This window comes from Petromyzon marinus, chromosome 57, assembly GCF_048934315.1.
Source record: "Petromyzon marinus isolate PM22_M1 ecotype Great Lakes invasive population chromosome 57, UKy_Petmar_22M1.pri1.0, whole genome shotgun sequence".
NCBI lineage: Eukaryota > Metazoa > Chordata > Hyperoartia > Petromyzontiformes > Petromyzontidae > Petromyzon > Petromyzon marinus.
Genome location: NC_133723.1, coordinates 6,403,905 through 6,416,148, shown reverse-complemented (window position 1 = coordinate 6,416,148; position 12,244 = coordinate 6,403,905). Strand labels below are relative to the sequence as shown.

The 12,244-nt window shown below is 51.4% G+C and overlaps 1 protein-coding gene across 2 annotated transcripts in view; it reads left to right on the top strand.

Moving 5' to 3' along the window:
• Nucleotides 1–12,244, top strand: part of LOC116954923 (histone-lysine N-methyltransferase ASH1L) — a 91,256-nt gene that overhangs the window by 66,178 nt on the left and 12,834 nt on the right. For both annotated transcript variants that reach the window (XM_032975736.2, XM_032975735.2), the window contains exons 11-20: nucleotides 162–207; nucleotides 395–518; nucleotides 1,823–2,029; nucleotides 3,626–3,772; nucleotides 4,966–5,074; nucleotides 6,724–6,954; nucleotides 7,685–7,779; nucleotides 8,392–8,573; nucleotides 9,419–9,571; nucleotides 11,792–11,846. In XM_032975736.2, coding sequence (XP_032831627.2) covers nucleotides 162–207; nucleotides 395–518; nucleotides 1,823–2,029; nucleotides 3,626–3,772; nucleotides 4,966–5,074; nucleotides 6,724–6,954; nucleotides 7,685–7,779; nucleotides 8,392–8,573; nucleotides 9,419–9,571; nucleotides 11,792–11,846 — 1,349 coding nt within the window. The remainder of the gene's footprint in view (nucleotides 1–161; nucleotides 208–394; nucleotides 519–1,822; nucleotides 2,030–3,625; nucleotides 3,773–4,965; nucleotides 5,075–6,723; nucleotides 6,955–7,684; nucleotides 7,780–8,391; nucleotides 8,574–9,418; nucleotides 9,572–11,791; nucleotides 11,847–12,244) is intronic.

Sequence of the window (12,244 nt, the reverse complement as noted above, 5' to 3'; positions counted from 1 at the left end):
GGACTTACCAGCATACGATCAAACAACCGCCACGACTAACACGGTGTGGAGAGTTCTTCATTCAGCGGTGGATATATACAGGGCTCTAAATAAATAGTACGTGAATAACAATTCGCCTTTTTCATGCTTCTAAGTTTAATTTTCTTTTGTTTTGATGGCAGCTCTACAAGAAGCCGGATGTCCCACTCTACAAGAGGATTCGCTCCAGTGAGTTAACGCGCATTGTCATGGTCAAATGTTCGTGTGCCCGGCATGCCCAGCGCAGGAATTCTCTCGCGCCAGGTACTGACCAGGCTCGGTAGCCCCCCTTAACCCACCACTCGTGTTGCTGATGGCGGCGACGACGACGTTGGTGATGACGTGGTAACAGCTGGCCGCCTTGCACGCTCCACAGATGTGCACGTGGACGTGAAGCCCCTGTCGGGCTGCGAGCCGACGACGTGCAACTGCAAGATGCCCGAGGCCGAGGTCGGAGCCATCCGCTCGCGCAACGGCTGCGTCGAAGACTGCCTCAACAGGTGCTTATAGCAGGGGGCAGCAATGCCGGCCCAGGGGCAGTCCTAGTGGGGATGGGCAGTGGGGGTGGGGAGCAGTCTGGGTTGCTGTGGGCAGTGTGTGGCCGACATGGGTGTCCTGAAAAGAGACGGGCGCCTTGCCCAGGGGGGTTAACAGTGGAGATCTGTGGGAACGGCGGGACCTGGTGATGCATGGGTAACGTGAGAAACCGGTAGAGATGGGAAGAGCAGCTGGGAAAGGCGTGGGGAATTGGAGGATGGCAGCAGCAAAGTTGGTGAGGGGGAGTGGAGGGATCTGGGATGAGTAGGGATATTGGGTAGCCGGATTAGTGTTGTCATTGTTCTCGGCCTGTAACTTGCTATTGCTGAGCAACGGCCTACCTCCATTCCGTAGTTCTCCCGGTCCAGTCGTGGCCTTTGAGTTGTTTGACTTCGTCTCGCAATCTCTTGCGCTGTCGATGCACTCGGTAGTTAATTTAGTGAAGTGTGGTCAAACCTCATAACTGACATGAGATGGGGGGGTCTTGGTCCGGCAGTGGATTGAATTACAAAGGGGCTGTATACAGTTGAACCTTATGGCGGGACCCCGCGGTCCCGAATAAACGGAAGTCAAAATCGTAATTAAATGTATTTATTTTTGGCGACTCCATCCCACCGCGCACATAAACGCCGCGACCCACCTGGCGCGGATCATTCTGTTGTCATGTCGTCCAAGCGTAGCGAGGACGAATGCGCAGAAGAAACAAAACTTTGTTCAGCGCATCGCGTAGAGCTTGTCGAGAGGAATAGATCGCTGTATCGTTCGCCTTCAACAAACATAAAATGACGTCGCAACGCAGTTTATGCGAGAGCTGTGGGGCTTATGGGAACCCCCAGGGTCCCGCCATAAGGTTCAGTTGATCAGCGATTAATTATCCATCGTGTGACTATCCGGCATTCAAGATTATCCAGCCGTCCCGGGCCGATGTTTATTTATACCTATTTCCTCTAGTGAACAAATGTAAAACACTGAAAAAAACACATACACAACACATGTTATACAAGAATGTGCAAAAATAAGCAGTTTTTAATAATGTCATCCGGCGTTTTTGATAATCCGGCTCCCCCTTCCCGCCGGATAATTATCGATCGCTGTATTTGCATTAAACAATTATTATTACGATGCTGATTTCTACCACCGGCTGGTTGTTGGTTTGTTGGTTAGTTTAATGAGTCATGCAGCGGGTCAGTTAGTTAGTCGGTCGGTTAATTAGTTGGTGGGTCGGCTGGCGGGCCGGTCGTCCGGCTGTTGGGTTGTTGTTTCGCAGGATGATCTTCGCCGAGTGCTCTCAGGGCACGTGCCCGACCAGGGACCAGTGCAGCAACCAGCGCATCCAGCGGCACGAGTGGGTGCAGTGCCTCGAACGCTTTCGCACTCACGGCAAGGGCTGGGGCATCCGCACCAAGGAGAGCCTCCGTGAGGGCCAGTTCATCATCGAGTACCTGGGGGAGGTGGTCACGGAGAACACCTTCCGGTGAGACGCGCGCACGCACGCACGCTTGCAGTACGGCACAGAAACGCATCAGAGAGCTGTTTGGTTGGAGGTGGCTCGTCGTGCACTGCCCTACGAACTCGGCCACCTGTGTTCAATCCCCTTTCGCGGCCTGCATCTGTGGCGCCCATATCTGGACCTCTCCAACGTACTTGAGTAGCTGGTGTGGTTCGTAAACATTGGCACTGGGGAGACGGAGTCGGGCGAGTGTGGGCCCTGGCCACACAACGCCTCCATGCACCGTGCCAGCAATTATCGGTGCATGCTATACGGAGGATAGTTGTGCGTATGGTTAAGGCGTGTAACGATCCATTGATTAATTTTGATCATTAAGCTCCACGATACTCGCAGTGAATATTTTGTTGAAGGATCAATCGGTGTCGGTTGCACTGTGTTTTTTTGGTCGCAAAGGATCCGTAGTCTTGTAGGTGGCCCCTGCTTTGCTTCTGCGATCAGATGGCACCGAGGATGCAAGGTGATTGGGTCATCAGTCGCAATTTGTGAAGGATATGGGTTGCTTTAAAGTGCCTTTGAGTGGTTTTGTGACAAAAGGCAACGGTATGAATGTGATTTTTTTAAATATATTATTATTGTTACTATAATGTGAAAGAACGTTAGTGGTTTTCTCTGGTTTATTAGTTTTATTTAAAGCACATTTTCAATATGTTGTGGATAATCCAGCAATAAAGCAGTGGGAACGCATGAAAAACAATAAAGTGTGAGTCCCTGTGGTATTGTTTTTCTCGGTTGGTGTTGGGTTTAAAAGGAGGCAGTTCATGTGAAGGCATTGGGACTTGAGGATTATTTAATTTGATCTGGCAACCCACATACGCACACACGCGCGCGCGCACGTGCTCTCAGCCACGCTTTTCACTCTCGCACACACACATGCCCCACACTCTTGCACACTGACCCACTTACGCCCCATATCGACACACTTATCCACCCACATGCCAACCACGAAGCCACCCACACGCGCACGCATCGGCTAACAGCATGCATGCTTCCACGTGTGTGGTGGGTTCAAGCACAAATTTCCAGGACCCATTTGGCGCTCGCCTAAGCCCATTACGACATCGTTGTCGGCTACAATCGTGATCAGTAGTAATGATGTCATGCTAACCGTTGCAGCATGTTTTACAGATACGGAAAAATCGGTTGTAAAAATGTATAGCACCTCTACAACATTAGACAATTAATGTATAAGACAGTTACTTTTTAATGTAGTGAAAATTATTCGCAACGTACAACATACACGAATCGGAAAACCTTTGTTCTAAATCGCACCACAATAAAAAAAAAATCTGATTTGAAAATTCTCATTAATAGACGAACATCGTGACACCTCTAGGAGGTACAAACACACAAGCCCTCTTCCCCTCTGCTGACAGCGGAGCAATGTCTCGACGGTGACCTCTGACCTTCAGCCCTTGCGACCCCCCCCCCCCCCCCCCATGTCTGACCCGGCGTCCCCAATTCCTAACCTCCCCCCGCACCCACGCCGCGCCTGCCTGGCCCGTGCTGAGCCAAACAATATCCTTCCCCCCCATTCCCGCCTCTTTGTCTGTCTGTCCGCAGGAACCGCATGATTGAGCAATACCAGAACCACAGTGACCACTATTGCCTGAACCTCGACAGCGGCATGGTCATCGACAGCTACCGCATGGGCAACGAGGCGCGCTTCGTGAACCACAGCTGCCAGCCCAACTGCGAGATGCAGAAGTGGTAGGCGCCGCCAGCACGTCGGGACGCGCGGACGGCCACGTTAGCGCCCCCCGCAGGGATTGGTCGCAACCGCCCTACCAACGCAGTGTGTCATCAATAACGTGTTGTGTGTTTGTAGTTTTATCGACCTCGCTCCACCTGCCGTCTAAATAGAATTCTCTTAATATTGGGGTGACATGTTTGCACGTATATATTTTGCGAACTTCTTTCGCACCATACGTAGCCAACCGAACGAATCGGGAGACGCTGGGCGTGGGGGGGGGAGGGAAGGACAAGAAACGAAACACAAAAAAACGTGCCGCCGTAATACGTTGACACGGCCGCGTGGCCAGGGGGTGGCTCCCTGCAGAGGACGCGTGGCCCGCGGCACAGACGCCACGTGGGAAACATGTTTGGAATGTGTACCGGGGAATGTCGGCACCGCGTTGTGACGACAAATCATTCTTGATACACAACGTGAATGTGTAACGCCTTGCTGAACACCGCGTTTGCTGGAGGCATGAACATGGTAACCTTGCGTTCATTCACGACGTTTCGGAGGGCAACACAAGCTTCCTTCATCAGGCGTAAAAAGCACAGCAAAATTACTGTACGCTCTACAGTGATTTTGCTATAGTCTTTGGTTCTATTCGGTAAAGTCACGTAGGTAAAAAATAAAACAACAAAAAATCACGACGTTTCGGCCACAACACAAGTGGCCTTCATCATTGTGTTGTGGCCGAAACGTCGTGACTATTTATTTATTTATTACCTACGTGACTTTACCGAATAGAACCAAAGAGTATGGATCCTTGCAGTCACGAAAGCTTCAAATCTAGAAGTAATTTTGCTCTCTACAGTAATTTTGCTGTGCTTTTTACACCTGATGAAGGAAGCTTGTGTTGCCTCCGAAACGTCGTGATTTAATTTAGTTGCTTTCATGTGTTTAATTTAATTTCGTATTTATTTTTTACCTAAGTTACTTTACCGAAAGAACCAAAGAGTATGGATCCTTGCAGTCACGAAAAACTTTAAATCTAGAATTAACCTTGTGTTATTTAAGCTCGCGGGGTGTTTGGGGGGGGGGGGTGCCATACCACTGAGTTTTAGGCAAGAGCGGAGAGTGTTCGGGGGGAAAGTGGCACACGCTGCGCCGTTGTGCTGATTTCGGGTCGCGATGTAACGGTCTCCCCCTGCCCTTATCCCTTCCACAGGTCCGTGAACGGCGTGTACAAGATCGGCCTGTTCGCTCTGACCGACATTCCGGCCGCCACGGAGCTCACATACGACTACAACTTCCACGCCTTCAACCTGGAGAAGCAGGTCAGGCCCCTCCCTCCCTCCAACAAGAATCGGGGACGTTTTTGGTGAAACATAACTCGCATATGCACTGAAAATGTATCTTTTTTTTCTTTTCTCTTAATCGTCACAAGTCATCAAACCAATGGGGGGCGGGCTGCTGAAACGTCACATGCTTCATAATAATAATAATTGGTCATAATTAACATTTATTTGTAAGGCGCCTCGCACTATTATCTCGAGACGCCTGCGTGAGTCTGTGGATCGCATGTTTTTCCAGTCCAGGCCGCTGTGGCCCCCATAATATTTTCAGGGTGGATTAAAACAAGTGTGTAACGCTTTTGGGGCAGTGGATGAACAATAGCAATGCGGAGTTTCCACCACTGACTCGGGACCATCCAATGGCGGAGCCAGGATTTTCAGGTGGGGGGGGCGGGGAGGGCGCAACCCCTCCAGCAATGAAGAATGATAGAGGAGTTGTTAGTAAGTAAGGACTTGTCCCCTTAATATTCGACGCGTGTGCGACGATGGCACAGCCATCGATCGAGGGTCGAATTCGAGCTATGTGTGATCGGCATCGCGCTCGCTGAAGGTGAATGCCTTCAGGGAAGTCGTGTACTGTATACGCAACTGCGCACAATTTTGTGAGTCGCTTCTAACTGCTTTGCCGTTACTTAGTGCCAATTATGGACTCAGACTATTGTCCTATCATCTCATAGAGTCCCTGGCACATAATAATAAGCTACACAGTGGCAGTGGGGGGTCGCAAAATGCCGATTTATTACTAATAAACCCCAATGATCCGATCGAAATTCTGGATTTTGATCGGATCATTGGGGGGGGGGGCACGTGCCACCCCCCTCCCCCCCACCTGCTCCGGCAGTGGGACCATCGACAGCGATGAGCATCGCCCCCATGCTGTTAGAAGCTTTTGAAGAGGCTTAGATTTTGAATATAGAATTCAGATTTTTCAACACGTGATCTTGCCTTGGCTCGTTGTACGGGAGTACTCTGTGTACAACCCATTTGTTGTCAGCCCACTAATTAATAAGTGTGCGGAGGGCCTATGCAGGTCCCTGGATACTATCTAACCCTAGTAATTCTGCTTGATTTTATGACGTATATTGTAGTGTGTAGGGCCGATTTTAATATTCATATATATGGATGGTTCCTATTGTCGTATACAGAAGCTATGTAAGTCCGTGGGTCGTATTATAGGCAATGTATCATGTCTAAGTCTATGGATCCGATTATAGTCAATGGGTTCAGCGTACATCTATGTCCTAAGGAGGCCTACAGGTTATATTTGTGCTGTTACACATTCTGTTGGTCTTATATTATCCTGTGGGTTATGTCGTAGTTTTTAGGGCCATCAGAAATATTTCTGTTCTGTGTGAGTCTGTGGATCCCATTTTAGGATCCTATGTAAGGCCTGTGTTTTCGATTGCAGTCCATGGGTCCTATTGTAAGTCTATGTTACATGTAAGTTGATGGGTGCTCTTGTAATCTCTGGGTCCCGTGTAAGCGCAGGGGTCGTGTGTAAGTATATGGTAAAATGTATTAAGTGTAATGTGTCGGGTCGTGGCATGTCGCCATCCCCACACGTGAGTCTGTATCGTCGCCAATCGTCCGCCGTGCTCCACTGAACACGCCCCGTGTATCGCTTCCGACAGCAAACGTGCAACTGCGGCTCGGAGGTTTGCCGCGGCATCATCGGTGGACGCAGCCAACGCCTCAACGGCGCGCTGGGTCGAGCTCCCGGTCGCGGCGACGGCGCCGGTGGAGGAGGTGGTGGCAGCGGCAACGGTGGCGGCGGGGGCGGCGGAGGTGGCGGCGGTGGCACCAAGAAGCACAGCAGCCGCCCCAAGCAGCGGCGCAAGTCGAAGCACCGTCTCAAGAAGCGCGTACGTGCTTTGGCGGCGTTTCGATCGGCAGCCGTGAAGAGCAAACCAAGACTGAAATGGGGGGGGGGGGGGGGTGCAGGGTGGAGAGCCGCAAATTGGGGCTAGGAATTTGGTTTTGGGGTAGTGATAGGGCCCAGAGGCTGGGGGGAAAGCATTCGGGTTCGTGGTTGCGGGAGTAGGACTGGTGTCTCGCTAGCGAGTGTGGTTAAGCTTGGGTGTTAGTGTTGGGGTGTGATTGGCTACTTTGGTTAAGTTAAACGGTAGCGCCGGTGTTTTTATGGCTCGTTTATTTATGGTTATGGCTAGTTTGGCAAGGCCAGTCAGTAATAGGCTTGTATGCTACGGTTAAGTTGGTGAGTTTGGTTAGGGTTATGCCATGCTCTAGTTTGCTTATGTGGTTTGGATCAGGGTGAGGGATATGGGCTGGTGGTTGCATGTTGTTATGGCTACGGCTAGGGTGTAGATCCCTCGTGTGATTGTGCTTTTGTCTAGCATGTGGTGTGCTTGTTTGTTTTAGGTTTGCGGTAGGACAAGTGCTTTATTGTCTTGTGTGGTCCCATGGTAGGGGGGCTCGTGGGTGGCTAATTTGCTCAGGGTCTGGGATAGTGCCAGGGGTGACGCACCCAAGGGTAATGAGCATAGCCATAACGTGATGCTCACTCATGGCGGATGGACGATGAGATGGTGGTGGTGATGACGGTGTGTGTGTGTGCGTGCGTGCGGCGCACAGAGGGGACAGGCATCCGAGGAGCCCACCCCGGCTGCAGCGATGCCTTCCAAGCCACCCCACCCCATCCACATGAAGCCCATGTCGCACAGGGAGAGGTGAGTCACGCCCAGGTACATTCAAGCTAAAATCACACCAGCCCCTCCTGGCAGAGGCTGGAACGTAACCGGCTCCGGCCGGCCATATCCCGTTGCAGAGATCCGATTCGCATGGATGGCTGCGTACGGTGCAAAAGAAGTTCAACGTACATACAAGGCGATCGATATGAAGGGTTTTTTTGGGGGTTAGATCGCGTAAATGTAAATGTCCTTAAACCCGCAACCACCCGACACAGCCAGTTAAGTTTGTCATGTAAACATTACGTGCCAATTAGTTACTACTTCAGCACACCGGTGCGTTGGAGAGTAAGCCCACAGCATTTACAATTTGAGTACTGTGACGTTTCGCTGGTGATTGCAACAAACCTCATCAGGCGATTTTCCTGGGTTGGTGAAGAAGTCTTCCTGTTTCGGTCTTAAATCGAGTTGTATTAAGGTGAGGTCATCACTGTGAGCCTATCAGGTCCGAAGACCAGAGGTAGGGAAGGGGGGGTTTAATGTTGCCAGAGTTATTTTGATCGCGAAAGCCCTCCGTGTTGATCGTACGTACATCCGCCCCTCCGCCTCTCTTACCGGCCGTCGTTGTCGTCGTCGTCCTCAATGTCACCGCAGAAACTTTGTGCTCAAGCACGGCGTGTTCCTCGTACGCAACTGGGAACGGATCTACCGGAGGCGCGAGGAGCACGGCGGCCCGGCCGGGAAGGACGCGACGCCGGCCGGGGCGGCGGCCGCGGCGGCGGCGTACTCGCGCTGGAACGGCAGCCTGGCCCGCGACGACGGCAACATCAAGTCTGGTCGGTGCAAGCGAGCGCGAGCGTCCGCATTACGTCGCCGGCGCGTTTATGTCGTTGAGGGCCACCACCGCTTGAAACTTTTTTTTTACGATGTGCTATGGAACAGCTCCGCCGAGTTGACGCAAGCGTCGCCCCCCCACCCCACCCCCCGCTTGGTCGCTTGCAGAGATACTGAGAGACACGTGAGGTCGGGGAACAAAATAAAATGTTACACTCCTCGTGGACTGCGAAAAAAAACGAGAACGTAAACAAGGTTACGACCTCTGTGGTACAATCACGAGCACCAATTGAGACATGAGATCGGCTCGTGTGCAAGATTTATTTGGATTGTGGCATCGTAGGACCGTCGGGGATGGCGGCGTGGAGGGAGGAGGGCCTCGGCATTAGATGGACCTCGGTTCGACGTTTCATGGATGTTGACTCGAGATACCGCTGCGAGGGTTTTCGCAGTTCCTCGCGTGGCTCTCAGAGACGCGCTTTTTCGGGCCGCGCACCGCGTGCTGTTCGTCGCGATGTCCGACGTTTCGCTCGGCGTGCTGCGGGCTTCTTCGGAGGCCTCTTCAGAGGCTCTCGCCAGCACGTGGAGCGGACAACATGTTGGACGACATGCCCGGAAAACAAACTCGCGGTACGACCCGAAAACGCGAACGGGAGAGCTGTCCGCTCGGTGAGACGACCGCGATGAAACGTGGGCGCCGTCGGCTGCTTGACACCTCCGACGAGCACGGCTGGCTACGTACACAGCGCGAACGAAGTTCAACGTGCATGCATACACGCGCGCATTAACCCCCGCGATCCTCCCCTCCGGGGCCCCCCCCCCCCGCTTCTGCCGTCTCCCCCCCCAGACGTGTTCATGACGCAGTTCTCAGCGCTGCAGACGGCACGCTCGGTGCGCACGCGCCGGCTGGCGGCGGCGGAGGAGAACGCGGAGGTGGCTCGCACGGCGCGGCTCGCCCAGGTCTTCAAGGACATCTGCACGGTGGTCACCACGCTCAAGGGTGAGCCGTCCGCAGCTCGCGGTCCGAGGGACAGGACTCCGTTACGAGCGGGGTGGGGGGCGGGGGGGGGGAAGCGCCGCACCGTTAATAATAATTAAAATGTATTAAGCGCCGTCAAAACAATCGTTGTCAGGGCTCTGTGCATGGAAAGGCGGAAAGTAGTTGACGACAAGCAAGTAAGGAAGAAGTGAGAACGACGTTTGAAAATAACTAAAAGAGAGAAAGCCTCCTGCTCTCATATGAGCCACCGAAGCTGTGGCACTTTATAAAATCTAGGTTGAAAGCTCATTTTCTTTAGAAGTGCCTTGTTTTGTTTAGTTTGCCCCCACCCACGGTTGGATACATACGGTTGCAAAGTTGGTTCTCTGTGCGTGCATTAACGTGGGTATACGATAGCCGCTACGCGGTAACTTAATGCGCCAGTTTGAACATTGGTCGTCGGAGAATATTTCTAAAATGTAATGCTCGTCCGTCAGGCCCGGTGGTGTAAACAAGCGCAGGCTGTAGCTCTTTTTATCCACTCCGTCTCTCTGGCGCCTCTGTGTGCCAGGAAGAAGGCCCGCATCGTTATTGACGAGTGTGTTGAGTTTTCTGCTTTTTCGGTTCCTGCGTATCAGATGTGAAGCCATGAATTGGCCTATGATGGTATGACCCATAATGCGCCAAATCTCGTAATCCTTTGCCAGGTTTGTGCCTGGATAGTGCTTGGATAGGCGACCGCCACGCACAGACAGATTGTCATCGGGTACGGGGCAATGTTGTGGGCAGCAGATGGCAGTGCAGCTACATCCCTAGTTGTAAAGAAAATATATTTTTCAAATATATGATTCACACGCAATCCAATGCAGAAAGGTCAGCTGATGTCATTTCACACTTTGTTCTACTGCATTCTGCTGGCGAGGCAGGGTATTGCACTCCGAAAAAAAGAGTTCCGCAACATTTGAACCTTATGGTAGGACCCCGGGGTCCCGAATCAACGGAATTCAAAATCGTAATAAATGTATTTATTTTTTGGCGACTCCGTCCCACCGCGCACATAAACGCCGCGACCCACCTGGCACGGATCGTTCCGTTGTCATGTCGTCCAAGCGCAGCGAGGACGAATTGCGCAGAAGAACCAAAACTCGTCTCGAGAAATAGATCGCCGCATTGTTCGCCTTCAACAGACATAAAATGACGTCGCAACGCAGTTTACGTGAGAGCCCGGGGGCTTATGGGACCCCGGGGTCCCGCCATGAGGTTCATTTGTACGATCCACAAACCCTCTCTGCTGCCTCCTTCCGCGGTCGTGGATTTACAGTCGTGTGCCACCGCTGTACATCTTCGATTCCACGTCTATGCCCCCCCCTCGCCCCGTCCTTCATCAACCCCTCCCCTCCTTTGACCAGCGTGGTGAAGTATGGTCAAATAACCCTCTTGACCTGCATTTGCTTGGGGGGGAGGCCCTTTCATCCAGCCGATTATTCGCAGCAGGGGCTGTACGTGATCAATTGTGCATTGATTAATTAATTGATATTGGTTCTTAATGCTCACGATGCGTGCATGGAATTGTGCGTGCAAGTTTCGGGGACTGTTTGTGCAAATATAAATGTATGTATGCGAATGTTACATTTTAGGCTGGTGGAGAAAACAAAACTTGTATGAATGAGACCAAAGCAAATTTACCGATACAAACAAGATGGTGTGAAATTTAAAGCGAATTAACATTCTCCAATAGAATCAAACGTCTGTATTGTGACAAATCATCGAATCCTAGGGAGTCATGAATCGTTACATTTCTGCTCGTAATATAAACTTGTGATTTGCGAGTACATTTAGGATCGGTTACTGACTGTTGTTACTCAGAGCTGGTCCTCGATCACATGGTTTCCCCAAACTCGTAATAAGCCCTTGTGGAGATGTTTACCACCTCGCCCAGTTTACAGGAGGGCGTGGGTTCGATCCTGACCCTGATGCCTGTATATTTGGAGTTTGCGTCCCCATGGTCGTGTTGGATTTTTTTCTCCGAGTCCTCCGGTTTTTCCGTTTAGACTATTTGCCTGTACACGATAAGCCACTTCATTGGGCTGTCATTTGTGATGGACAGGTCGCTTCTGGAAAAGAGTTAGGCAGCTCAGTGGACCTTACCTGGTAAAATAAAAAAAATAGTTGATAGTTTTGTTTTACTTGTTCGTCGGAGGTGTCCTACTTGACAATGCGTTCTTGTTCCGTGCGCTACAGACCCAAGTGGACACACCCTGGCTACCCCGCTGCTCAGCCTGCCCCCCAGGAAGAAGTAAGTTGTGTCTTACAACTATGTCAGCACAATCTCTGCCCTCTATCTCTCTCAGCAAGTGCCATCTCCTGAAACCTTTGCCTGTCGTATATGAAGTGGCAATGAATGGCAAGTGCGAGTTCTTTCGTGTCAGAATCAGAATATTTATACTGGAGGAATCCGATCGAGCTATGAAGCTATTTTTCGCAGATGTCCAGCAGGGGCGGGTAAGAACTTTAAAACAACAAACAGTACAAAAACACGAAAGGAGTGCCACTGCGCCACTACCAGGCGAGTGTCCCTTAACAATGAGGTTTAAAATCAGCATGTCGTCATTGCCAGAGCCTAATAAGCAGCAATAATTCAAATCGAACGTTCGCCGGAAATGACGAGCAACTTTTTGCACCCGCGGAACACGC